This window comes from Phyllobates terribilis, unplaced genomic scaffold, assembly GCF_046119375.1.
Source record: "Phyllobates terribilis strain yellow unplaced genomic scaffold, ASM4611937v1 Scaffold_3__8_contigs__length_932513732, whole genome shotgun sequence".
In the NCBI taxonomy this organism is placed as follows: Eukaryota; Metazoa; Chordata; class Amphibia; order Anura; family Dendrobatidae; genus Phyllobates; species Phyllobates terribilis.
This window is the reverse complement of record NW_027362763.1, coordinates 48,236,668-48,263,227: the sequence shown is the minus strand read 5'-3', so window position 1 is coordinate 48,263,227 and position 26,560 is coordinate 48,236,668. Positions and strand designations below refer to the sequence as shown.

At 52.1% G+C, this 26,560-nt stretch overlaps 1 protein-coding gene across 11 annotated transcripts in view; it reads left to right on the top strand.

Annotated features, from left to right (window-relative positions):
- NCOA1 (nuclear receptor coactivator 1) overlaps positions 1-26,560 on the top strand; it is a 503,045-nt gene that overhangs the window by 411,668 nt on the left and 64,817 nt on the right. For all 11 annotated transcript variants that reach the window (XM_073673858.1, XM_073673861.1, XM_073673867.1 and 8 more), the window contains 6 exons: positions 2,394-2,571; positions 4,385-4,564; positions 14,903-14,998; positions 18,002-18,142; positions 20,107-20,254; positions 20,399-21,722. In XM_073673858.1, coding sequence (XP_073529959.1) covers positions 2,394-2,571; positions 4,385-4,564; positions 14,903-14,998; positions 18,002-18,142; positions 20,107-20,254; positions 20,399-21,722 — 2,067 coding nt within the window. The remainder of the gene's footprint in view (positions 1-2,393; positions 2,572-4,384; positions 4,565-14,902; positions 14,999-18,001; positions 18,143-20,106; positions 20,255-20,398; positions 21,723-26,560) is intronic.

The window sequence follows — 26,560 nt, the reverse complement described above, 5'->3', positions numbered from 1 at the left end:
ATGGGGTACACTGGAGATATGGGGTACACTGGGGATACGGGGTACACTGGAGATATAGGGTACACTGGGGATACGGGGTACACTGGGGGTATGGGGTACACTGGGGGTATGCGGTACGGGGTACACTGTGGGTGTGAGGTACACTGGGGGTATGAGGTACGGGGTACACTGGGGGTTTGAGGTGTTGGGGGCATAGGGTACCCTGGGAGTACGGGGTACACTGGGGATACGGGGTACACTGGGAGTACGGGGTACACTGGGGTTATAGGGTGCGAGGTACACTAGTTGAGCTCTTCACATGGACCTCAGCCGCTTTGATCTCTCCCGTCGTCTTTGTTCTCTGCAGGAGTCGGAGGAGAAATCGTTTTATTCTTAGGACCAGGAGGTTCCTGCTGCTGAAATAAGAGACAGTTTACAGGAATTCTCCTGTCCGCGCCGCGGGCCCAGATCCTGGGGCGACATGAACGATCGTTCCCCTGCCAGCGGTGGCGGCGTGGGCAGGAGATATCTGTGCAGCAGGGACAGGGTTAACCGCATTGTCTCTTCTTCATTTATGGGTACAATTACACAGTGCTTGTGACCACGAGGAGCCGCACAATTTACTTTCCGCAGTTTGTTGCTCTGAACCTGACGGAGGATCTCTGGGTGCAGCCGAGGCCCCGTGCTCCGGCGAGGCTGCAGGTGACCGGCCCGAGCGGTCAGTCCTCAGGGGCGCACCGTCCCCCGATAAGCAGGAGGCAGAGGAGCGGTGTGCTCCTGAAGGCTGGAGATGAGGACCCTGCTCCTGTGCAGCTGTGCGCAGCCTGTTCCTATCATGCAGCATGGACAGGGTTAACTGTAGAATACTCCTGTGCAGGGGTGCAACTACAATGGGTGCAGGGGTTGCAATCGCACCCGGGCCCTGGAGCCTAGGGGGGCCCAAAAAGTGAAAAGACCAATACTATTAAAGACTTGCAATAATTGGGGCCCATGAACTTCTGCTCATACCATGCAGCATGGACAGGGTTAACAGCGCAGTGCTCCGGTCCAGGCCGCACCGTTCCCCTGCGAGCGGCGGTGTGCAGGGACTGGATGTCAGAGATTTCCGCGTGGTTTCCGGTTTTGGCGGTGGCACTTGTTAATAATTACCGCGGTACATTAGATGCTGTTGTATTAGGCCCCCGGCCAGACAAAAAGGCCTGGAAGGGGAATGTCCTCCGCGTTCCCAGCCGTGACATAACGCTGGCAGGACAACAACCACCAACCTCCGCTGGAGGAACAGCTGTGAGCTCGGCCCTGACACCTCTCCAGACCCTGACGGCGTGCAACAAGGGGGTCACAGACCAACCAGGCCAACACGGGGTGTTTGCAATACCTCCGCTTGCTGTCACTAAATACTAGCATCATTCTAGTCCACATAGACCCATATAATACTCCTCACAGCTGAGGGTTTGGTACAATTGTATCTAGTGTAGACAAGCGGCCTGATACATTGTAACAAGGTATCAGCCAAGGAGATGTGTCTGGACTGTAGCAAAAGCTCAACTGTTCGGAAAACCCCAAGTTTCTGGAATATGTTCCCTGATATGTTCTTTTCAAAAAAATCTTCACTTTTTCTTAGTTTTTGGGACGCACCAATACCAAATATTATTATTATTATTTTTTTTTTTTATTTAAAGTCAAAAAAGCAAAAGCTAAGCCTGTCTGGTATTGCCACGACCGTAGAAAAATCCGACCTACAAAACCTAAAATTAATTAACCTGTCGTGTAAATGCTGTAAATTAAAAAAAAAAAATCCGTTTTCCGATCGCTACAACTCCCACAAAAGAAAAAACTAAAAAAAAAGTGATAAAAATGTCATATTTACCCCAAAATGATGTCATTAAAAACGCAGTTTGCCACCAAAAGAGAAATAAAAAGTTACTGGTCTCAGAAAATATTGACAAAACTATTTTTTTTTACAAAGTTTTGATTTTTTTTTTTTTTTTTAACCCACTCGAATCATTTAAAATTTTAAAAAAAAACTTTTGGAAGTTGGTTATCTCTGACCTGGAGAATCCTGATGTCAGGTGGGTTGTTACTGTACGCTAAACCCCCAAAAAACATGGCGTAGTTGTATTTGTTTTTCTTTATATTTATCTATTGTTTTTATTTTTCTACTTCTTTTTGTGGCAAACTGCAGTTTTTATTGATATAATTTTGGGGTAAATAGAACATTTTTATCACTTTTTTTATAGTTTTTTTTTTGGTGGGAGTTGTAGTGATCGGATTTTTTTTTCCTGGTTTTCAGCGCATTATATGGTAATGTGAATGATGTCATTGAAAGGTACAATATAGTATATATATATATATATATATATATATACAGTATATATTTATATACTATTTCACCGCTCTGCCGCTTCTCTTCTCAGGCTCTGGACGGGTTCTTCTTCGTGGTGAACCAGGAGGGCCGGATCGTCTTTGTCTCGGAGAATGTCACCAATTATCTGGGCTACAAGCAGGAGGAGCTGATGAAGGACAGCATCTACAGCATCCTCCACGTGGGCGACCATGAGCAGTTCGTCAAGAACCTGCTGCCCAAATCCTTAGGTGAGAAGCCGCGACATCACTGTGAGCTGGTCTATACAGTCACGGCTCAAAGTGTTGGCACCCTTGAAATTGTCCCAGAAAATAAAGTTCTTCCCCCAGAAAGTTATCACAATTCCGCACATTTTGTTATACACACGTTTATTTCCTTTCTGTGTTTTGGAACAACACAAAAAACAGAGAAAAAAGTCGTATTGGACATAATTTCACACAAAACTCCCAAAATGGGCCGGACAAAATTATTGTCACCCTGAACTTAATATTTGGTCGCCCCCTGTGGAATAAATAGCTGCAATCAATCGCTTCCTGTAACCATCAGCTTGTTCCTCCTCTCAGCTGGGATCTTGGACTCTTCTTACAATCTTCCAGGTCTCTCATATGTGAAGACGTCTTCTCCCAACTGCAACTGTAAGATCTCTCCACAGGTGTCAATGGGATTTAGATCCGGACTCATTGCTGCCCCTTCAGAACTCTCCAGCACTTTCTTTCCATCCATTTCTGGGGGCTTCTTGAAGTATGTTTGGGGTCATTGTCCTGCTGGAAGACCCATCACATAGGACACAGCTTTCTGACACTGGGCACTACATTGCCACCCAAATCCTTTAATAATCTTCAGATTTCATGATGCTTTGCACACAGTCAAGGCACCCAGTGCTAGAGGCAGCAAAACAACCTCAAAACATCTTTGAACCTCCACCATATCTGACTGTAGGTACAATGTTCTTTTCTTTGTAGGCCTCATTCCATTTTTGGTAAATAATAGAATGATGTGCTTTACCAAAAAGCTCTATCTTGGACTCATCTGTCCACAAGACGCTTTCCAAGAAGGATTTTGACTAACTTATGTACATTTTGGCAAACTGCAGTCTAGCTTTTTCATGTCTCTATGTCATCAGTGGGAGGATCCTCCTGGGTCTCCTGCCATAGCGTTTCATTTCATTCACATGTATATGGATACTTTGCGCTGACACAGATGCACCCTGAGCCTGCAGGACAGATTGAATTTCTTTGGAACTTGATTGGGGCTTCTTATCCACAGTCCGGAATATCCTTCGTTGCAACTTTTCATACATTTTTCTCTGCCGTCCACATCCAGGGAGATTATTTACAGTGCTATGGGTTGTAAACTTCTTGATTATGCCGCGCACCGTGGACAAAGGAACATCAAGATCTCTGGAGATGGACTTGTAACCTTGAGATTGTTGATATTGTTCAATAATTTTGGTTCTCAAGTCCTCAGACAGTTCTCTTCTCCTTTTTCTGTCCTCCATGCTTTTTATCTGGTTTCAGGAGTGATTTTCATATTACCCCCAACTGTTACTTGCCACAGGTGAGTGTGAATGAGCATCACATTCTTGAAACAAAGTGGTATACCAACAATTTTGGAAAAGTGCCAACAATTTTGACCGGCCCATTTTTGGGGTTTTCTGTGAAATTTGTCCAATATTCCCTTTTTTCTTCCTTTTTTTAATTTGGTCACTTTTGGTCATGACTGTATCTATCTATCTATGTGATGGTATCTCTGCAGCGATTTATCTCCCCTGATAAGCAAAGCATGGAGCATTGATATTCCTATTCCTGGATCTTTCTCCCCTCCGTAGATGAGGGTCCGTACACATGTGATGGTCGGAGAGCTCGGTCTGCTTTAGTCTAATGTCTATGGGGGTCTCTAGGGTCCTGCTGCTGAAGAGTGGGGGCTTTCTTTATATTGACCCCTGAACATCACCCCTAGTCAGCCATTCTGGGAGCTGGGTCTCGCCGCCTCCATCACGATGCACTTATTATTGTTTTTCACTCCCTTCCTTCTTCTTTGCAGTCAATGGAGCCCCCTGGTCCCAAGAAGCCAACAGACGAAACAGCCATACGTTAAACTGTCGAATGCTGATTCGGCCCCCAGATGAGACGGGCGCGGAGAACCAGGAGGCGCGACAGCGGTACGAAGTGATGCAGTGCTTCACTGTGTCCCAACCCAAATCCTTCAAGGAGGAAGGAGAAGGTGAGACGGCGGCGCTGCAGGTGGTGCTGGGCGTCCGCTGCATCGTGCAGCTGCTTCCTGGTGTCCTGACCCCGATCACTGATCCTCTGTCTATTTCATTAGGGGTGCGGTCTGGGGTCTGTGTTTATTAAGAGAGGTCTGGGGTCTGTATTAGATTAGGGGTCTGCTTTTAGGTCTGTATTAGCTTACAGCTCTGGTCTGGGGTCTGTATTAGTTTAGGGGTCTAGACTGGAGTCTGTATTAGGTTAGGGGGTCTTGAGTCTGTATTAGATTAGGGGTCTGGTCTAGGGTCTATAATAAGTTCGGGGTCTGGTCTGGGGTCTGTATTAGTTTAGGGTTCTGGTCTGGGGTCTGTATTCGTTTAAAGGTCTGGTCTGGGTCTGTATTAGTTTAGTGGTCTGGTCTGGGGTCAGTATTAATTTAGGGGTCTGGTCTGGGATCTGTATTAGTTTAGGGGTCTGGTCTGGGGTCAGTATTAGTTTAGGGGTCTGGTCTGGGGTCTGTATTAGGTTAGGAGTCTGGTCTGGGGTCTATAAGAAGTTCAGGGTCTTTTCTGGGTTCTGTATTAGTTTAGAGGTCTGGTCTGGAGTATGTATTAGGCTAGGGGTCTGGTTTGGGGTCTGTATTAGGCTAGGGGTCTGGTGTGGGTTCTGTATTAGGCTAGGGGTCTGGTCTGGGGTCTGTATTAGTTTTGGGCTTTGGTCTGGGGACTGTATTAGTTTAGGGGTCTGGTCTGGGTTCTGTATTAGTTTAGGGGTCTGGTCTGGGCTCTGTATTAGGTTAGGGGTCTGGTCTGGGGTCTGTATTAGGTTAGGGGTCTGGTCTGGGCTCTGTATTAGGTTAGGAGTCTGGTCTGGGGTCTGTATTAGGTTAGGGGTCTGGTCTGGGGTCTGTATTAGGTTAGGGGTCTGGTCTGGGATCTGTATTAGGTAAGGGGTCTGTTTTAGGTAAGGGGTCTGGTCTGGGGTCTGTATTAGGTTAGGGGTCTAGTCTAGGGTCAGTATTAGGTTAGGAGTCTTGTCTGGGGTCTGTATTAGGTTAGGAGTCTTGTCTGGGGTCTGTATTAGGTTAGGGGGTCTTGGATGTGTATTAGGCTAGGGGTCTTGTCTGGGCTCTGTATTAGGTTAGGGGTCTGGTCTGGGCTCTGTATTAGGTTAGGGGTCTGGTCTGGGCTCTGTATTAGGTTAGGGGTCTGGTCTGGGCTCTGTATTAGGCTAGGGGTCTGGTCTGGGGTCTGGATTAGGTTAGGGGTCTGGCCTGGGCTCTGTATTAGGTTAGGGGTCTGGCCTGGGCTCTGTATTAGTTTAGGGGTCTGGTCTGGGGTCTGTATTAGTTTAGGGGTCTGGTCTGGGGTCTGTATTAGGTTAGGGTCTGGTCTGGGCTCTGTATTAGGTTAGGGGTCTGGTCTGGGCTCTGTATTAGGTTAGGGGTCTGGTCTGTGCTCTGTTTTAGGCTAGGGGTCTGGTCTGGGGTCTGGATTAGGTTAGGCGTCTGGCCTGGGCTCTGTATTAGGTTAGGGGTCTGGCCTGGGCTCTGTATTAGTTTAGGGGTCTGGTCTGGGGTCTGTATTAGTTTAGGGGTCTGGTCTGGGGTCAGTATTAGTTTAGGGGTCTGATCTGGGGTCCGTATTAGTTTAGGGGTCTGGTGTCTGTATTAGGTTAGCGGTCTGGTTTGTGGTCTATAAAAAGTTCAGGGTCTGGTCTGGGTTCTGTATTAGTTTAGAGGTCTGGTCTGGAGTATGCATTAGGCTAGGGGTCTGATTTGGGGTCTGTATTAGGCTAGGGGTCTGGTCTGGGTTCTGTATTAGGTTAGGGGTCTGGTCTGGGGTCTGTATTAGTTTTGGGCTTTGGTCTGTGGTCTGTATTAGTTTAGGGTCTGGTCTGGGTTCTGTTTTAGGTTAGGGGTCTGGTTTCTGTATTAGTTTAGGGGTCTGGTCTGGGCTCTGTATTAGGTTAGGGGTCTGTTCTGGGGTCTGTATTAGGTTAGGGGTCTGGTCTGGGGTCTGTATTAGGTAAGTGGTCTGGTCTGGGGTCTATATTAGGTAAGGGGTCTGGCCTGGGGTCTGTATTAGGTTAGCAGTCTAGTCTAGGGTCAGTATTAGGTTAGGGTTCTGGTCTGGGGTCTGTATTAGGTTAGGGGGTCTTGGATGTGTATTAGGCTAGGGGTCTGGTCTGGGCTCTGTATTAGGTTATGAGACTGGTCTGGGGTCTGTATTTGGCTAGGGGTCTGGTCTTGGCTCTGTATTTGGCTAGGGGTCTGGTCTGGGGTCTGTATTAGGTTAGGGGTCTGGTCTGGGCTCTGTATTAGGTTAGGAGACTGGTATGGGCTCTGTATTAGGTTAGGAGTCTGGTCTGGGCTCTGCATTTGGCTAGAGGTCTGGTCTGGGGTCTGTGTTAGGTTAGAGGTCTGGTCTGGGCTCTGTAATAGGTTAGGGGTCTGGTCTGGGCTCTGTATTAGGTTAGGAGTCTGGTATGGGCTCTGTATTAGGTTAGGAGTCTGGTCTGGGGTCTGTATTAGGTTAGGGGTCAGGTCTGGGGTCTGTATTAGTTTATGGGTCTGGTCTGGGCTCTGTATTAGGTTAGGAGTCTGGTCTGGGCTCTGTATTAGGTTAGAGGTCTGGTCTGGGCTCTGTAATAGGTTAGGGGTCTGGTCTGGGCTCTGTATTAGGTTAGGAGTCTGGTATGGGCTCTGTATTAGGTTAGGAGTCTGGTCTGGGGTCTGTATTAGGTTAGGGGTCAGGTCTGGGGTCTGTATTAGTTTAGGGGTCTGGTCTGGGCTCTGTATTAGGTTAGGAGTCTGGTATGGGCTCTGTATTAGGTTAGGAGTCTGGTCTGGGGTCTGTGTTAGGTTAGGGGTCTGGTCTGGGCTCTGTATTTGGCTAAGGGTTTGGTCTGGGGTCTGTGTTAGGTTAGGGGTCTGTTCTGGGCTCTGTATTAGGTAAGGGGTCTGGTCTGGGCTCTGTATTAGGTTAGGGGTCTGGTCTGGGCTCTGTATTAGGTTAGGAGTCTGGTCTGGGGTCTGTGTTAGGTTAGGGGTCTGGTCTGGGCTCTGTATTTGGCTAAGGGTTTGGTCTGGGGTCTGTGTTAGGTTAGGGGTCTGTTCTGGGCTCTGTATTAGGTTAGGGGTCTGGTCTGGGGTCTTTGTTGGGTTAGGGGTCTGGTCTGGGCTCTGTATTAGGTTAGGGGTCTGGTCTGGGCTCTGTATTAGGTTAGGGGTCTGGTCTGGGCTCTGTATTAGGTTAGGAGTCTGGTCTGGGCTCTGTATTAGGTTAGGGGTCTGGTCTGGGGTCTGTATTAGGTTAGGAGTCTGGTCTGGGGTCTGTGTTAGGTAAAGGGTCTGGTCTGGGCTCTGTATTAGGTTAGGGGTCTGGTCTGGGGTCTGTATTAGGTTAGGAGTCTGGTCTGGGGTCTGTATTAGGTTAGGAGTCTGGTCTGGGGTCTGTGTTAGGTAAAGGGTCTGGTCTGGGGTCTGTGTTAGGTAAAGGGTCTGGTCTGGGCTCTGTATTAGGTTAGGGGTCTGGTCTGGGGTCTGTATTAGGTTAGGAGTCTGGTCTGGGGTCTTTATTAGGTTAGGAGTCTGGTCTGGGGTCTGTGTTAGGTAAAGGGTCTGGTCTGGGGTCTGTGTTAGGTAAAGGGTCTGGTCTGGGCTCTGTATTAGGTTAGGGGTCTGGTCTGGGGTCTGTATTAGGTTAGGAGTCTGGTCTGGGGTCTGTGTTAGGTTAGGAGTCTGGTCTGGGCTCTGTATTAGGTTAGGGGTCTGGTCTGGGGTCTGTATTAGGTTAGGGGTCTGGTCTGGGGTCTGTATTAGGTTAGGAGTCTGGTCTGGGGTCTGTGTTAGGTTAGGAGTCTGGTCTGGGGTGTGTTAGGTTAGGAGTCTGGTCTGGGGTGTGTTAGGTTAGGAGTCTGGTCTGGGGTGTGTTAGGTTATGGATCTTAGTTTATTTGTATTTTATGTATTTATTTTATGTCATTTGTCTCTGGCCTCACCTCCGTCTAACAGGTCTCAGACTAATCAGCTTCCTGCAGCGGCAGCAGTAGCCCTCCTCCACTATCCCGTCCTCCTCCACTATCTCGTTCTCCTCCTCTATACCGTCCTCCTCCTCTATACCGTCCTCCTCCTCTATACCGTCCTCCTCCACTATCCCGTCCTCCTCCTCTATACCGTCCGCCTCCTCTATACCGTCCGCCTCCTCTATACCGTCGTCCTAATCTATCCCGTCCTCCTCCTCTATACCGTCCTCCTCCACTATCCCGCCCTCCTCCTCTATACCGTCCTCCTCCACTATCCCGCCCTCCTCCTCTATACCGTCCTCCTCCTCTATACCGTCCTCCTCCACTATCCCTTCCTCCTCATCTATACCATCCTCCTCCACTGTCCCGTCCTCCTCTACTATCCCGCCCTCCTCCACTATCTCGCCCTCCTCCACTATCTCGCCCTCCTCCACTATCTCGCCCTCCTCCACTATCCCGCCCTCCTCCACTATCCCGCCCTCCTCCACTATCCCGCCCTCCTCCACTTTCCCATCCTCCTCCACTGTTCCGTCCTCCTCCACTGTTCCGTCCTCCTCCACTGTTCCGTCCTCCTCCAATGTCCCGCCCTCCTCCACTGTCCTGCCCTCATCCACTGTCCCGTCCTCCTCCACTGTCCCGTCCTCCTCCACTGTCCCGTCCTCCTCCACTATCCCGTCCTCCTCCACTGTCCCGTCCTCCTCCACTATCCCGCCCTCTTCCACTATACCATCCTCCACTATCCCGCCCTCCTCCACTATCCCGCCCTCCTCCACTATCCCGTCCTCCTCCACTATCCCGTTCTCCACTATCCCATCCTCCTCCACTATCCCGCCCTCCTCCACTATTCAGTCCTCCTCCACTATCCCGCCCTCCTCCACTATCCCGCCCTCCTCCACTGTCCCGTCCTCTTCGACTGTCCCGTCCTCCTCCACTATCCCGCCCTCCTCCGCTATCCCGCCCTCCTCCACTGTCCTGTCCTCCTCCACTGTCCCGTCCTCCTCCACTGTCCCGTCCTCCTCCACTATCCCGTCCTCCTCCACTATCCCGTCCTTCTCCACTATCCCGTCCTCCTCCACTATCCCGTCCTCCTCCACTATCCCGTCCTCCTCCACTATCCCGTCCTCCTCCACTATCTCTTCCTCCCCCACTGTCCCGTCCTCCACTGTCCCATCCTCCTCCACTGTTCCGTCCTCCTCCACTATCCAGTCCTCCTCCACTATCCCACCCTCCTCTACTATCCCGCCCTCCTCCACTATCCCGCCCTCCTCCACTATCCCGCCCTCCTCCACTATCCCATCCTCCTCCACTATCCCGTCCTCCACCACTATCCCCCCTCCTCCACTATTCGGTCCTCCTCCACTGTCCCGTCCTCCTCCACTGTCCCGTCATCCTCCACTGTACCGCTCTCCTCCACTGTCCCATCCTCCTCTGCTATCTCGTCCTCCTCCTTTATTCAGTCCTCCTCCACTATCCCGTCCTCCTCCACTATCCCGTCCTCCTCCACTATCCTGCCCTCCTCTGCTATCCCGTCCTCCACTATCCCGTCTTCCACTATCCCGTCCTCCTCCACTATCCCGTCCTCCTCCACTATTCTGTCCTCCTCCACTATCCCATCCTGCTCCACTATCCCGTCCTCCTCCAATATTACGTCCTCCTGCACTGTCCCATCCTCCTCCACTATTCCTTCCTCTTCCACTATCCCCTCCTCCACTATCCCGTTCTCCACTATCCCGTTCTCCACTATCCCGTCCTCCACTATCCCGCCCTCCTCCACTATCCCATCCTCCTTCACTATCCCGTCCTCCTTCACTATCCCGTCCTCCTCCTCTACCGTCCTCCTCCTCTATACCGCCCTCCTCCTCTATACCATCTTCCTCCACTATCCCGTCCTCCTCCTCTATACTGTCCTCCTCCACTATCCCGCCCTCCTCCTTTATACCATCCTCCTATACTATCCCTCCCTCCTCCACTCTCCCGCCCTGCTCCACTATCCCGCCCTCCTCCACTATCCCGCCCTCTTCCACTATCCCCCCCTCCTCCACTATCCCGCCCTCCTCCACTATCCTGCCCTCTTCCACTATCCCGCCTTCTTCCACTATCCCGCCCTCCTCCACTATCCTGCCCTCTTCCACTATCCCGCCCTCCTCCACTATCCCGCCCTCCACCATTATCACGCCCTCCTCCACTATCCCGCCCTCCTCCACTATACCGTCCTCCTCCACTGTCCCGTCCTCCTCCACTGTCCCGCCCTCCTCCACTATACCGTCCTCCTCCACTGTCCCGTCCTCCTCCACTGTCCCGTCCTCCTCCACTGTCCCGCCCTCCTCCACTATACCGTCCTCCTCCACTGTCCCACTCTCTTCCACTGTCCCCCCCTCCTCCACTGTCCCCCCCTCCTCCACTGTCCCGCCCTCCTCCACTGTCCCGCCCTCCTCCACTGTCCCGCCCTCCTCCACTGTCCCATCCTCCTCCACTGTCCCATCCTCCTCTACTGTCCCGTCCTCCTCCACTATCCCATCCTCCTCCACTATCCCATCCTCTACTATCCCGCCCTCCTCCACTGTCCCGTCCTCCTCGACTGTCCCATCCTCCTCCGCTATCCCGTCCTCCTCCACTGACCCGTCCTCCTCCACTGTCCCGTCCTCCACTATCCCGTCCTCCTCCACTATCCCGCCCTCCTCCACTATCCCGTCCTCCTCCACTATCTCTTCCTCCTCCACTGTCCTTTCCTCCACTGTCCCGTCCTCCTCCACTGTCCCGTCCTCCTCCACTATCCCGTCCTCCTCCACTATCCCGTCCTCCTCCACTATCCCGTCCTCCTCCACTATCCCGTCCTCTTCCACTATCTCTTCCTCCTCCACTGTCCCGTCCTCCACCACTATCCCCCCTCCTCCACTATTCGGTCCTCCTCCACTGTTCCGTCCTCCTCCACTGTCCCATTCTCCTCCACTGTACCGTTCTCCTCCACTGTCCCATCCTCCTCTACTATCTCATCCTCCTCCTTTATTCAGTCCTCCTCCACTATCCCGTCCTCCTCCACTATCCCGTCCTCCTCCACTATCCCGTCCTCCTCCACTATCCCATCCTTCTCCACTATCTCTACCTCCTCCACTGTCCCGTCCTCCTCCACTGTCCCGTCCTCCACTGTCCCATCCTCCTCCACTGTCCCGTCCTCCTCCACTATCCCGTCCTCCTCCACTATCCCGTCCTCCTCCACTATCCCGCCCTCCTCTACTATCCCGCCCTCCTCCACTATCCCGCCCTCCTCTACTATCCCGTCCTCCTCCACTATCCCGCCCTCCTCCACTATCCCATCCTCCTCCACTATCCCGTCCTCCACCACTATCCCCCCTCCTCCACTGTTCCGTCCTCCTCCACTGTTCCGTCCTCCTCCACTGTTCCGTCCTCCTCCACTGTTCCGTCCTCTTCCACTGTCCCGTCCTCCTCCACTGTACCGTTCTCCACTGTCCCATCCTCCTCTATCTCGTCCTCCTCCTCCACTATCCCGTCCTCCTCCACTATCCCGTCCTCCTCCACTATCCCGTCCTCCTCCACTATCCCGTCCTTCTCCACTATCCCGTCCTCCACTATCCCGTCTTCCACTATCCCGTCCTCCTCCACTATCCCGTCCTCCTCCACTATCCCGTCCTCCTCCACTATCCCGTTCTCCTTCACTATCCCGTCCACCTCCACTATTCTGTCCTCCTCCACTATCCCATCCTGCTCCACTATCCCGTCCTCCTCCAATATTACGTCCTCCTGCACTATCCCATCCTCCTCCACTATTCCTTCCTCTTCCACTCTCCCGTCCTCCACTATCCCGTTCTCCACTATCCCGTTCTCCACTATCCCGTCCTCCACTATCCCGCCCTCCTCCACTATCCCGCCCTCCTCCACTATTCTGTCCTCCTCCACTATCCCATCCTCCTTCACTATCCCATCCTCCTTCACTATCCCGCCCTCTTCCACTATCCCGCCCTCTTCCACTATCCCATCCTCCTCCACTATCCCGTCCTCCTGCACTATACCATCCTTCTCCACTATCCCTTCCTCCACTATCCCATCCTCCTTCACTGTCCCGTCCTCCTCCACTGTCCCGTCCTCCTCCACTATCCCGTCCTCCTCTACTATCCCGTCCTCCTCCACTATCCTGTCCTCCTCCACTATCCCTTCCTCCTTCACTATCCCTCCGTCTTCCACTATCCCGTCCTCCTCCACTATCCCGTTCTCCTCCCCTATTCTGCCCTCCTCCACTATGCCGTCCTCCAGCCCCGCCACTTTCACCAAACTCATCCACTCATTTAGTCCCCGTTAAACAGCCCCCATTCTCTAGAGCAATGGTGATTCAGGAGTGGGTTTGGGTGTTACTGTAACAGGTTGAGGGAGGAGTGATGATATCAACAATGTTAGTAAAGGCGGCCATAATTATAAGGTTTAGTACAATCTATGCCCGTACACGCTCTGCCCCGTATTTGCCCTTCCCCGTACACACTCTACCCCGTACACTCTCTGTCCCGTACACGCCCTTCCCCGTACACACTCTGCCCCGTACACGTCCTTCCCCATACACATCCTGCCCTGTCCTGTACATGCCCTGCCCCATACAAGCTCTGCTCTGTACACGCCCTGCTCTGTAGACGCCCTGCCCCTTAAAAGCCCTGCCCCATACATGCCTTACCCCCTACACGCCCTGCCCCGTACAAGCCCTGCCCTGTACACGCCCAGTCCCGTAGATGACCTTCCCAGTACAAGCCCTGCCTCGTATGCACCCTGTCCCGCACTCCCTGTCCTGTATATGCACTGTCCCGTACACACCCTTCCCATACAAGCCCTGCCCCATACACACCTTGCCCCTTACACGCCTTGCCCTGCCCTGCACACGCCCTTTCCCAAACACATCCTGCCCAGTACAGCCCCTTCCCTGAACAGCCCTTTCCCTGAACAGCCCCTTCCCTGAACAGCCCCTTCCCAGTACAGCCCCTTCCCTGTACAGCCCCTGCCCTGTACAGCCCCTTCCCCGTACAGCCCCTTCCCCGTACAGCCCCTTCCCCATACAGCCCCTTCCCCGTACAGCCCCTTCCCCGTACAGCCCCTTCCCTGTACAGCCCCTTCCCCGTACAGCCCCTTCCCAGTACAGCCCCTTCCCAGTACAGCCCCTTCCCTGTACAGCCCCTGCCCCGTACAGTCCCTTCCCCGTACAGTCCCTTCCCGGTACAGCCCTTTCCCGGTACAGCCCTTTCCCGGTACAGCCCTTTCCCGGTACAGCCCCTTCCCTGTACAGCCCCTTCCCTGTACAGCCCCTTCCCGGTACAGCCCCTTCCCGGTACAGCCCCTTCCCTGTACAGCCCCTTCCCTGTACAGCCCCTTCCCTGTACAGCCCCTTCCCGGTACAGCCCCTTCCCGGTACAGCCCCTTCCCGGTACCGCCCCTTCCCTGTACAGCCCCTTCCCGGTACAGTCCCTTCCCTGTACAGCCCCTTCCCTGTACAGCGTCTTCTCGGTACAGCCCCTTCCTAGTACAGCCCCTTCCCAGTACAGCCCCCTGTATAGCCCCTTCCCAGTACAGCCCCCTGTACAGCCCCTTCCCTGTACAGCCCCTTCCCTGTACAGCCCCTTCCTTGTACAGCCCCTTCCCTGTACAGCCCCTTCCTTGTACAGCCCCTTCCCAGTACAGCCCCCTGTACAGCCCCTTCCCAGTACAGCCCCCTGTACAGCCCCTTCCCAGTACAGCCCCCTGTACAGCCCCTTCCCGGTACAGCCTCTTCTCGGTACAGCACCTTCCCTGTACAGCCCCTTCCTAGTACAGCCCCTTCTTAGTACAGCCCCTTCCCAGTACAGCCCCCTGTACAGCCCCTTCCCAGTACAGCCCCCTGTACAGCCCCTTCCCGGTACAGCCTCTTCTCGGTACAGCCCCTTCTTAGTACAGCCCCTTCCCAGTACAGCCCCCTGTACAGCCCCTTCCCAGTATAGCCCCCTGTACAGCCCCTTCCCTGTGCAGCCCCTTCCCTGTACAGCCCCTTCCCGGTACAGACCCTTCCTGGTACAGTCCCTTCCTAGTACAGTCCCTTCCTAGTACAGCCCCTTCCTAGTACAGCCCCTTCCCAGTACAGCCCCCTGTACAGCCCCTTCCCAGTACAGCCCCCTGTACAGCCCCTTCCCAGTATAGCCCCTGCCCAATACAACTCCTCCCAAGTGCAGTCACATTGTAGTACTGTCCCCGCGGCTCTCAGTACCGCCCCTGCGCAGTGCCATCTCCTCCACATACAGTCACTTTCCAGTACACGCTGTGCATGGACGGCTGCACTAACCCATCTCTTTCCCTCCTCACAGATTTCCAGTCCTGTCTCATCTGCATAGCTCGGAGATTACCTCGGCCCTCACCCATCACCTCGCTAGAATCTTTCATGACCAAGCAAGATGCTACAGGTGAGAGGACGGGAGCGAAGGGGCAATACACCAGGCTCATCAGGATGCCCCCCGCTGCCCTCCGGCTCTAAGTCAGATATTCTGTCAGTCAGCAGTCACCACTAGGGGGAGCCTCTGTAGACAGATTTATAAGCAGTATATAGAGGGGGCCTGACAGGTGTGTGACGCCCCATGCAGGCGCTGTTTACCCCCCTCGTATCTCAATCCCAGGTCCAAGGTATCTTGCTAAGACTAGCACTTGGCACCATGAACCCACCTAGTATGTAGCCATAATGCCCCCATTGTTACAGGAATGAAATATGTCAGCTGTTCAGCGCGATTCCTGTGGACAAAGGCTCTTGGATCCCGGCGTCATTTATCACTTTATTATGAGACATTGAGGTTCCTATGTACAATGTATGTGTTGTCCGCAGCTTCACGCTGAATACAATCATTATCCCGCTGCCTGAGAGGGGCTTTGTTGTAATGGCAAAAAATGAGCAGTAATCTATGTCACCACTAGGGGCGCCGGTAATCCAGTTCTGTTAGAATAAATGGTGCTGCTGCTCCCACTGTGAACTCATAGACCAAACCTGCAAGGTGACCCCCATGGATCTGCAGTATCCTGGCTCTGATATGTAGAGGCGGCATGCCATGGTGAGGTGCAGGCACATGGGGCACGGCGCAACATTTGTACCAGGATTCCCAAGAGTCCCATGTATAACTATACTCAGGGGCAAATGCAGACATGTCAGAGAAGACAAGAAGGGCGTCCACAGTGGAAACAACAAAATACGCCCCCCTCCATCCCAAAGCATGGATAATCCAGGACTTTACAAACAGTGAATAACCCGCAAAATCTCCTGCCTCCCTACACGCAGACATAGAGATCAATAATGGAATTCTGTCCACCTACAGTCACCACTAGAGGGAGCTCAATACATATAGATTTATACATCCACCACTAGGGGGAGCACACTACATACAGATTTATACAGTCACCACTAGGGGGAGCTCTCTACATACAGATTTAGAGGGCCACCACTAGGGGGAGCTCATTAAATACAGATTTATACAGTCACCACTAGGGGGAGCTCGCTACATACAGATTTCAGATTTATACAGCCACCACTAGGGGGAGCTCACTACATACAGATTTATACAGCCACCACTAGAGGGAGCTCACTACATACAGATTTATACAGCCACCACTAGAAGGAGCTCACTAAATACAGATTTATACAGTCACCACTAGAGGGAGCACACTAAATACAGATTTATACAGTCACCACTACAGGGAGCTCACTACATACAGATTATACAGTCACCACTAGGGGGAGCTCACTACATACAGATTTATACAGCCACCACTAGAGGGAGCTCGCTACATACAGATTTATACAGCCACCACTAGAGGGAGCTCACTACATACAGATTTATACAGCCACCACTAGAGGGAGCTCAATACATACAGATTTATACAGCCACCACTAGAAGGAGCTCACTAAATACAGATTTATACAGTCACCACTAGAGGGAGCACACTAAATACAGATTATACAGTCACCACTAGAGGGAGCTCACTACATACAGATTATACAGTCACCACTAGGGGGAGCTCACTACATACAGATTTATACAGCCACCACTAGAGGGAGCTCGCTACATACAGATTTATACAGCCACCACTAGAGGGAGCTCACTACATACAGATTTATACAGCCACCACTAGAGGGAGCTCATTACATACAGATTTATAAAGTCACCACTAGGTGGAGCTCACTACATACAGATTTATACAGCCACCACTAGAGGGAGCTCTCTACATACAGATTTATAAAGGCACCACTAGGGGGAGCTCATTAAATACAGATTTATACAGCCACCACTAAAGGGGGCTCACTACATAAAGATAAATACATCCACCACTAGGGGGACTTTACTACACACAGATTTATACAGTCACCTCTAGAGGGAGCTCATTACATACAAATTTACACAGTCACCACTAGAGGGAGCTCACTAAATACAGATTTATACAGTCACCACTAGAGGGAGCTCACTACATACAGATTTATACAGCCACCACTAGAGGGAGCTCACTACATACAGATTTATACAGACACCACTAGAGGGCGCTCACTAAATACAGATTTATACAGCTCCCACTAGAGGGAGCACACTAAATACAGATGTATACAGCCACCACTAGAGGGAGCTCATTACATACAGATTTATACAGCCACCACTAGAGGGAGCTCATTACCAACCAATATATACAGCCACCACTATGGGAGCTCATTACATACAAATTTATACAGCTACCACTAGGGGGAGCTCACTACATACAGATATATACCACTATTAGTGAGCTCCCCCTAGTGGTGGCAGAAATAAAGGTTATAATCATCTTAGATTCTTGGGGAAAAATTAGAATGGTGAGAATATTTCCTGGTCCTGGGAACCTCTGCCCCTCACTAAGGCCTCCTCGTCTCGATTACACGCCATATGCATAATGTAACCGCAGTGTTTGCACCTCGGGGCACTCAGAGGTGCACCATACTGCTATAGAAAGATGTATGGCGGTGTTTTTCCCCTGAATTCCTCTCATTAGATCCTGGTTACATTGTATCAATTTAGGAAGAATACATTGATACATGACGATTGTTAGCTCTTGGGATCAGCACATCTGCCTTGCTCCGATGTTGTGCTCAGTCTTCACACCTCCATAGACTGCAGCTGACAAGTGACAAATTGATATCACAGCTCTGTCTGCAAACACGGATGAGAGACGTTTCATTCTCCACTTATTTCCATTGGCGCAGTGACAGAGCGGCCGAGAGGTTGTGTAAACAGCGGCTCATAAACCTTCTCCCCTTATCCAGAAATCTCTGCTCCGAGAGGCTGCGGTGGCCGAATCCCAACTATAAATGCCATTGTGTGTAATTATGGGAGACAATAACAGGAGACGCAGTCCGGCTACGGCATCAATGGCTTATTTATTATTTATTTATTTATTTTTAGGAAAAATCATCTCCATTGATACTAGTACACTGAGAGCTTCTGGCAGCACAGGGTGGGAAGACCTGGTGAGAAAATGTATCTATGCTTTCTTCCAAGCTCAGGGTACAGAACCGTCTTACGCCAAACAACTTTTTCAAGAAGGTGAGTGCACAAGAGACATAGGGTGTCCGTACAGAAGTCCCCTCCATGTAGACATAACGTTACTGATCCTGCATTATACTCCAGAGCTGCACTCACTATTCTGCTGGTGCAGTCACTGTGTACATACATTACATTACTGATCCTGTACTGATCCTGAGTTACATCCTGTATTATACTCCAGAGCTGCACTCACTATTCTGCTGGTGCAGTCACTGTGTACATACATTACATTACTGATCCTGTACTGGTCCTGAGTTACATCCTGTATTATACCCCAGAGCTGCACTCACTATTCTGCTGGTGCAGTCACTGTGTACATACATTACATTACTGATCCTGTACTGATCCTGAGTTACATCCTGTATTATACTCCAGAGCTGCACTCACTATTCTGCAGGTGCAGTCACTGTGTACATACGCTCAGTGCAGGATTAGTAATGTATGTATGTATATATTTATATATATATATACGCAGTGGTGAAAATAAGTCGTTGATACACTGCCGATTTTGCAAGTTTCCCCACCTACAAAGAATGGAAAAGTCTTTTTTACAATTACAGAGGTCAGACGTTTCCTGTAGTTCTTCACCAGGTTTGCACACACTGCAGCAGGGATTTTGGCCCCTTCCCCCATACTGATCTTCTCCAGATCTTTCAGGTTTCGGGGCTGTCGCTGGGTAACATTGAATTTCAGCTCCCTCCGAAGATTTTCTATTGGGTTCAGGTCTGGAGACTGGCTAGGCCACTCCAGGACCTTGAAATGCTTCTTATGGAGCCGCTCCTTAGTTGCCCTAGGTGTGGTGTGTGTTTCAGGTTATTGTCATGCTGGAAGACCCAGCCACGACCCATTTTCAACGCTCTTACTGAGGGAAGGAGGTTGTTGGCCAAAATCCTTCGATACATGACCCCATCTTTCCCCCCTTCAATACGGTGCAGTCGTCCTGTCCTCTTTGCAGAAAAGCGCCTCCAAAGTATGATGTTTCCCCCACCGTGCTTCACTTTTGGGACAGTGTTCTTGAGGTTGTACTCATCCTTCTTCTTCCTCCAAACACGGCGAGTGGAGTTGATACCAAAAAGTTCTACTCTGGTCTCAACTGACCACATGACCTTCTCCCGTGCCTCCTCTGGATCATCCAGATGGTCATTGGTGAACTTCAAACGGGCCTGGACAAGTGCTGGCGTGAGCAGGGGGACCTTGCCTGCCCTGCAGGATTTTAATCCATGACGGCGTAGTGTGTTACTAACGGTAATGTTTGAGACTGTGGTTCCAGCTCTCTTCAGGTCATTGACCAGGTCCTCCTGGGTAGTTCTGGGCTGATTCCTGACCTTTCTCAGAATCATCCTTACCCCACGAGGCGATATTCTGCATGGAGCCCTAGACCGAGGAAGACTGACAGTCATCTTGTGTTTCTTCCATATTCTAATAATTGTGCCAACAGTTGTTGCCTTCTCACCAAGCTGCTTGCCTATTGTCCTGTAGCCCATCCCAGCCTTGTGCAGGTCTACAATTTTGTCGCTGGTGTCCTTAGACAGCTCTTTGGTCTTGGCCATGGTGGAGAGGTTGGATTGTGATTGATTGAGTGTGTGGACAGGTGTCTTTTATACAGTTAACGAGATAAAACAGGTGCAATTAATACAGGTAATGAGTGCAGAGTAGGAGGCTTCTTAAAGAAACACTAACAGGTCTGAGAGAGACAGAATTCTTGCTGGTTGGTCGGTGATCAAATACTTATTTCATGCAATAAAATGCAATTTAATTATGTAAAAATCCTACAATGGGATTTTCTGGATTTTATTCTTTCTTTGTAGGTGGGAAAACCTGCAAAATTGGCAGCGTATCAAATACTTTATTTTCCCACTGTACATTGAGATCTCTGGCAGAATAGTGAGTGCAGCTCTGGAGTATAGTAGTGGCTGTAACGCTTCTGTATTAATGCGTCCTACACTTCCGTTCTGCTTCCGCAGTGATGATGAAGGGAACGGCCTGCAGTCCATCATACAAGTTCACCCTGAGCGATGGGACGGAGCTGAGCGCGCACACCAAGTGCAAGCTGTACTACCCTCAGAGTCCTGACATGCAGCCTTTCGTCATGGGAATTCATTTCATTGAAAGGTGATGGAGCGATTTGCAAGTGACCGCAGACCTGCATTGCTGTTGACGTAAAGGGGAGCTCCACCTCCCAGCATTTTTGTCGTTGATCTCCCGTCACTTGGTTTTCTTGTGTTTTCTTACGTCTCTTTTATGTGTTTTTTTTAGGGATCAAAGCTCTCTTTGTACACAAGACAACACTAACTCAGGAATGTCACTACCCCGACTCAGCCCCTCAATTAACTCCACCATGTCGCCAGCTCCGGGGGTTCCCTTCTCTTCTACCACCTCTGTATCCAGTGGCAACATGCTGACCTCTATCATGAACCAGCAGCCGGTCACTGGCCTTCATAACATCAGCAGCTCCAACACCAGCCAAACAAACTATGGATGTTCCCCTGGAAGTCAGATGGGAACCAACGTTGCCTTAAACATGGGGCAGGCTGGACCCCAAAACAGTACCAATCTAAACCTCAACAGTTCCCCCATGAGCAGTCCAGGGATAAGTCCTCCTCATTTCATGTCTCCAAGACCTCGAGGAAGTCCAGGTCTGGTATCCCGGCCTCGAGCTTCAGGTAATCCCTTTTCTCCCCCGATGCCTACCATGCACTCCCCGGTGGGGATCTCCAGCAACGGCTGTAACAATACCAACAGATCCTTCTCCAATATTCCACCAAACTCAATGCCTATACTCAACGAAGGACCCATGACCCCCGTAGGGTATTCTTCTCCATCTCCTGGCATGATGGGTGGGCTGTGCTCCAACAACAGTGGTAGACTATTCTCTAATCCCCAGGGCATGAACGATGGACCTACCAACCAGTCAACTTATTCTACCACGTCTCCTGTCCTACGACAGGTCTCGTCCCAGAGCTCTCCAGGGAGACTCAGTATGCAGCCCATAAAAATGGAGCCCAAGGACAACGGTCTTGGGAATGGTGGTGACAACCGGGTTGGGGATGGAGATAGCAAAAGTTCCTTGGCTGCTTCAAGTCAAAAACTTGTACAACTCTTGGCAACCACTGCAGAGAACAAGTTGCGGGATGGTGACCTGACCTGTAGAGATCCTTTAACTTGTCCTGTCGTTTCCAACTCGAGCTGTGGAAGTTCCTCCTCGAGCAGCGGGACGTGTCCTTCATCTCACAGCTCATTGACGGAGAGGCACAAATTGCTACACAGACTCCTCCAAGAAGGGAGTCCTTCGGACATAAGTACTTTGTCTTTAGACCACGACAAGAAAAGCTCCGGGTCCAGCAGTAGTCAGGCGCAAGGGAACACGTCGGAGATAAAAGTGGAGAAAAAGGACTCCAAAGACCAGATTCTTCGTAACCTGCTGGACAAGGATGAGAAGGAGATAAAAACACCTTCTCTGAGTCTGGAGGACGTGAAGGTGAAAGTGGAGAAGACGGAGTCCATCGATCAGTGCGTCTCCACGGCCAACACTCTGAGGAAATCAGTGCAAGAAGACGTAAAACTGGAGACACATGACCAGGTGAGTGAGAACACAGACACCCCGTACACCCGAGCTATCCCAAACCTGGTACTGCAACTGCTGCGAGCTGGGAGTCAGGGTACTGACACTCGGGGTACAGGATAATGACACTTGGGGTACAGGATAATGACGCTGATACTCGGGGTACAGGATAATGACGCTGACAGTCGGGGTACAGGATAATGACACTGACACTCAGGGTACAGGATAATGACGCTGACACTCAGGGTACAGGATAATGACGCTGACACTCAGGGTACAGGATAATGACGCTGACACTCAGGGTACAGGATAATGACGCTGACACTCAGGGTACAGGATAATGACGCTGACACTCAGGGTACAGGATAATGACACTGACACTGGGGGTACAGGATAATGACACTGACACTGGGGGTACAGGATAATGACACTGACACTCGGGGTACAGGATAATGACGCTGACACTCGGGGTACAGGATAATGACGCTGACACTCGGGGTACAGGATAATGATACTCGGGGTACAGGATAATGACACTCGGGGTACACGATAATGACACTGACACTCGGGGTACAGGATAATGACGCTGACACTCGGAGTACAGGATAATGACACTGACACTCGGGGTACAGGATAATGACATTGACACTCGGGGTACAGGATAATGACGCTGACACTCGGGGTACAGGATAATGACGCTGACACTCGGGGTACAGGATAATGACGCTGACACTCTGGGTACAGGATAATGGCACTGACACTCGGGGTACAGGATAATGACGCTGACACTCGGGGTACAGGATAATGACGCTGACACTCGGGGTACAGGATAATGACACTCGGGGTTCAGGATAATGACACTGACACTCGGGGTACAGGATAATGACGCTGATACTCGGGGTACAGGATAATGACGCTGACACTCAGGGTACAGGATAATGACACTGACACTCGGGGTACAGGATAATGACACTGACACTCAGGGTACAGGATAATGACGCTGACACTCGGGGTGCAGGATAATGGTACTGACACTCGGGGTGCAGGATAATGGTACTGACACTCGGGGTACAGGGTAATGACACTGACACTCGGGGTACAGGATAATGACACTGACACTCGGGGTACAGGATAATGACACTGACACTCGGGGTACAGGATAATGACACTGACACTCGGGGTACAGGATAATGACACTGACACTCGGGGTACAGGGTAATGACACTGACACTCCGGGTACAGGATAATGACACTGACACTTGGGGTACAGGATAATGATACTGACACTCAGGGTTGTTACCGCTTTCAGCCCCCCTTTGATCCAGTACATCATTGGGGTGCATTGTGATCTCCTCTTGTGCCTTGGTGGTGTCTGCGGCCCTATCTCGGCCCCTCTTCCTCCTCCGCTCTCGGACAGCTGGATGAACTATATTTCACTCCCAGAGCTGGAATCAGATCCTTTGCTCCCCGGTTCCTCTGGGAGGTGGAGATGAGGGGTTTCCTCATCTGCTGCACTTTGGGGTCTCAGACTCTGAACCATTGACTCCACCTATTTTATAATTACATAGTGTAACATTGTATCATGGAACAACCTGAGGTTACAAATGTCTTCACTGGAAGCCACAATCTCCAGTCCTGCAGGAAGGTGTAACCCACCAGGTCAGAGCTGCAGTGTAAAGTAATTGTCTGCCTTTGTTATGGGGTCACCGTGTCTGCCTCTGTTATGGGGGCGCTGTGTCTGCCTCTGTTATGGGGGCACTGTGTCTGCCTCTGTTATGGGGGCGCTGTGTCTGCCTCTATTATTGGGGCGCTTTATTACGGGGCGCTGTGTCTGGCTGTATTACGGGGGCTATGTGTCTGCCTCTATTATGGGGGCGCTGTGTCTGGCTGTATTACGGGGGTGACGTGTCTGCCTCTATTATGGGGGCGCTGTGTCTGGCTGTATTATGCGGGCGCTCTGTCTGGCTGTATTACAGGGCGCTGTGTCCGGCTCTATTACGGGGGCGCTGTGTCCGGCTCTATTACGGAGGCGCTGTCTGCCTCTATTACGGGGGCGCTGTGTCCGGCTCTATTACGGAGGCGCTGTGTCTGCCTCTATTACGGGGGCGCTGTGTCCAACTCTATTATGGGGCGCTGTGTCCGGCTCTATTACGGGGGCGCTGTGTCTGCCTCTATTACGGGGCACTGTGTCCAGCTCTATTACGGGGCACTGTGTCCAGCTCTATTACGGGGCACTGTGTCTTCCTCTATTACGGGGGCGCTGTGTCCAGCTCTATTACGGGGGCGCTGTGTCTGGCTCTATTACAGGGGCGCTGTGTCTGCCTCTATTATGGAGGCGCTGTGTCTGCCTCTATTAAGGGGGCGCTGTGTCTGCCTCTATTACGGAGGCGCTGTGTCTGCCTCTATTACGGGGGCGCTGTGTCTGCCTCTATTACGGGGGCGCTGTGTCTGCCTCTATTACGGGGGCGCTGTGTCTGCCTCTATTACGGGGGCGCTATGTCCAGCTCTATTACGGGGGCGCTGTGTCCAGCTCTATTACGGGGGCGCTGTGTCTGCCTCTATTACGGGGGCGCTGTGTCTGCCTCTATTACGGGGGCGCTATGTCCAGCTCTATTACGGGGGCGCTGTGTCCAGCTCTATTACAGGGGCGCTGTGTCTGGCTCTATTACGGGGGCGCTGTGTCTGCCTCTATTATGGAGGCGCTGTGTCTGCCTCTATTAAGGGGGCGCTGTGTCTGCCTCTATTACGGGGCACTGTGTCCGGCTCTATTACGGAGGCGCTGTCTGCCTCTATTACGGGGGCGCTGTGTCTGCCTCTATTACGGGGGCGCTGTGTCTGCCTCTATTACGGGGGCGCTATGTCCAGCTCTATTACGGGGGCGCTGTGTCCAGCTCTATTACGGGGGCGCTGTGTCTGGCTCTATTACGGGGGCGCTGTGTCTGCCTCTATTATGGAGGCGCTGTGTCTGCCTCTATTAAGGGGGCGCTGTGTCTGCCTCTATTACGGGGCACTGTGTCCGGCTCTATTACGGAGGCGCTGTCTGCCTCTATTACGGGGGCGCTGTGTCCGGCTCTATTACGAGGGCGCTGTGTCCGGCTCTATTACGGGGGCGCTGTGTCCGGCTCTATTACGGGGGCGCTGTGTCCAGCTCTATTATGGAGGCGCTGTGTCTGCCTCTATTACGGGGGCGCTGTGTCCGACTCTATTATGGGGGCGCTGTGTCCGCCTCTATTACGGGGCACTGTGTCCAGCTCTATTACGGGGGCGCTGTGTCTGCCTCTATTACGGGGGCGCTGTGTCTGCCTCTTATGGGGGCGCTGTGTCCGGCTCTATTACGGGGCGCTGTGTCTGGCTCTATTATGGGGCGCTGTGTCCGCCTCTATTACAGGGGCGCTGTGTCTGCCTCTATTATGGGGCGCTGTGTCTGCCTCTATTACGGGGGCGCTGTGTCCGGCTCTATTACGGGGCGCTGTGTCTGGCTCTATTACGGGGCGCTGTGTCCGCCTCTATTACAGGGGCGCTGTGTCTGCCTCTATTATGGGGCGCTGTGTCTGCCTCTATTATGGAGGCACTGTGTCTGCCTCTATTACGGGGGCGCTGTGTCCGGCTCTATTACGGGGCGCTGTGTCTGCCTCTATTATGGAGGCACTGTGTCTGCCTTTATTACGGGGGCGCTGTGTCCGCCTCTATTACAGGGGCGCTGTGTCTGCCTCTATTATGGGGCGCTGTGTCTGCCTCTATTATGGAGGCACTGTGTCTGCCTCTATTACGGGGGCACTGTGTCTGCCTCTATTACGGGGGCGCTGTGTCTGCCTCTATTACGGGGGCGCTGTGTCTGCCTCTATTACGGGGGCGCTGTGTCTGCCTCTTATGGGGGCGCTGTGTCCGGCTCTATTACGGGGCGCTGTGTCTGGCTCTATTACGGGGCGCTGTGTCCGCCTCTATTACAGGGGCGCTGTGTCTGCCTCTATTATGGGGCGCTGTGTCTGCCTCTATTACGGGGGCGCTGTGTCCGGCTCTATTACGGGGCGCTGTGTCTGGCTCTATTACGGGGCGCTGTGTCCGCCTCTATTACAGGGGCGCTGTGTCTGCCTCTATTATGGGGCGCTGTGTCTGCCTCTATTATGGAGGCACTGTGTCTGCCTCTATTACGGGGGCGCTGTGTCCGGCTCTATTACGGGGCGCTGTGTCTGCCTCTATTATGGAGGCACTGTGTCTGCCTTTATTACGGGGGCGCTATGTCCGCCTCTATTACAGGGGCGCTGTGTCTGCCTCTATTATGGGGCGCTGTGTCTGCCTCTATTATGGAGGCACTGTGTCTGCCTCTATTACGGGGGCACTGTGTCTGCCTCTATTACGGGGGCGCTGTGTCTGCCTCTATTACGGGGGCGCTGTGTCTGCCTCTATTACGGGGGCGCTGTGTCCGGCTCTATTACGGGGCGCTGTGTCTGGCTCTATTACGGGGCGCTGTGTCCGCCTCTATTACAGGGGCGCTGTGTCTGCCTCTATTATGGGGCGCTGTGTCTGCCTCTATTATGGAGGCACTGTGTCTGCCTCTATTACGGGGGCGCTGTGTCCGGCACTATTACGGGGCGCTGTGTCTGGCTCTATTACGGGGGGCGCCGTTGACTCCGTGGAGTAGGGAGCGGGGTCCCCGCGGTGACGGCCGGGGAGCAGTGAGATGTCGCCGGCTCCGACTCTGACTATTATGTTTTTGAACTGAAGACTTTACTTACGGGAACCTGGCAACAGGCGCCATGGCGATGGGGCACCGAGACATCGGCATCTGGTGATGGCAGCACCGCGCTCCTCAGGCCGCAGTCACTTATGGATGTTTAGTGTCTCTGTTAGGAAGG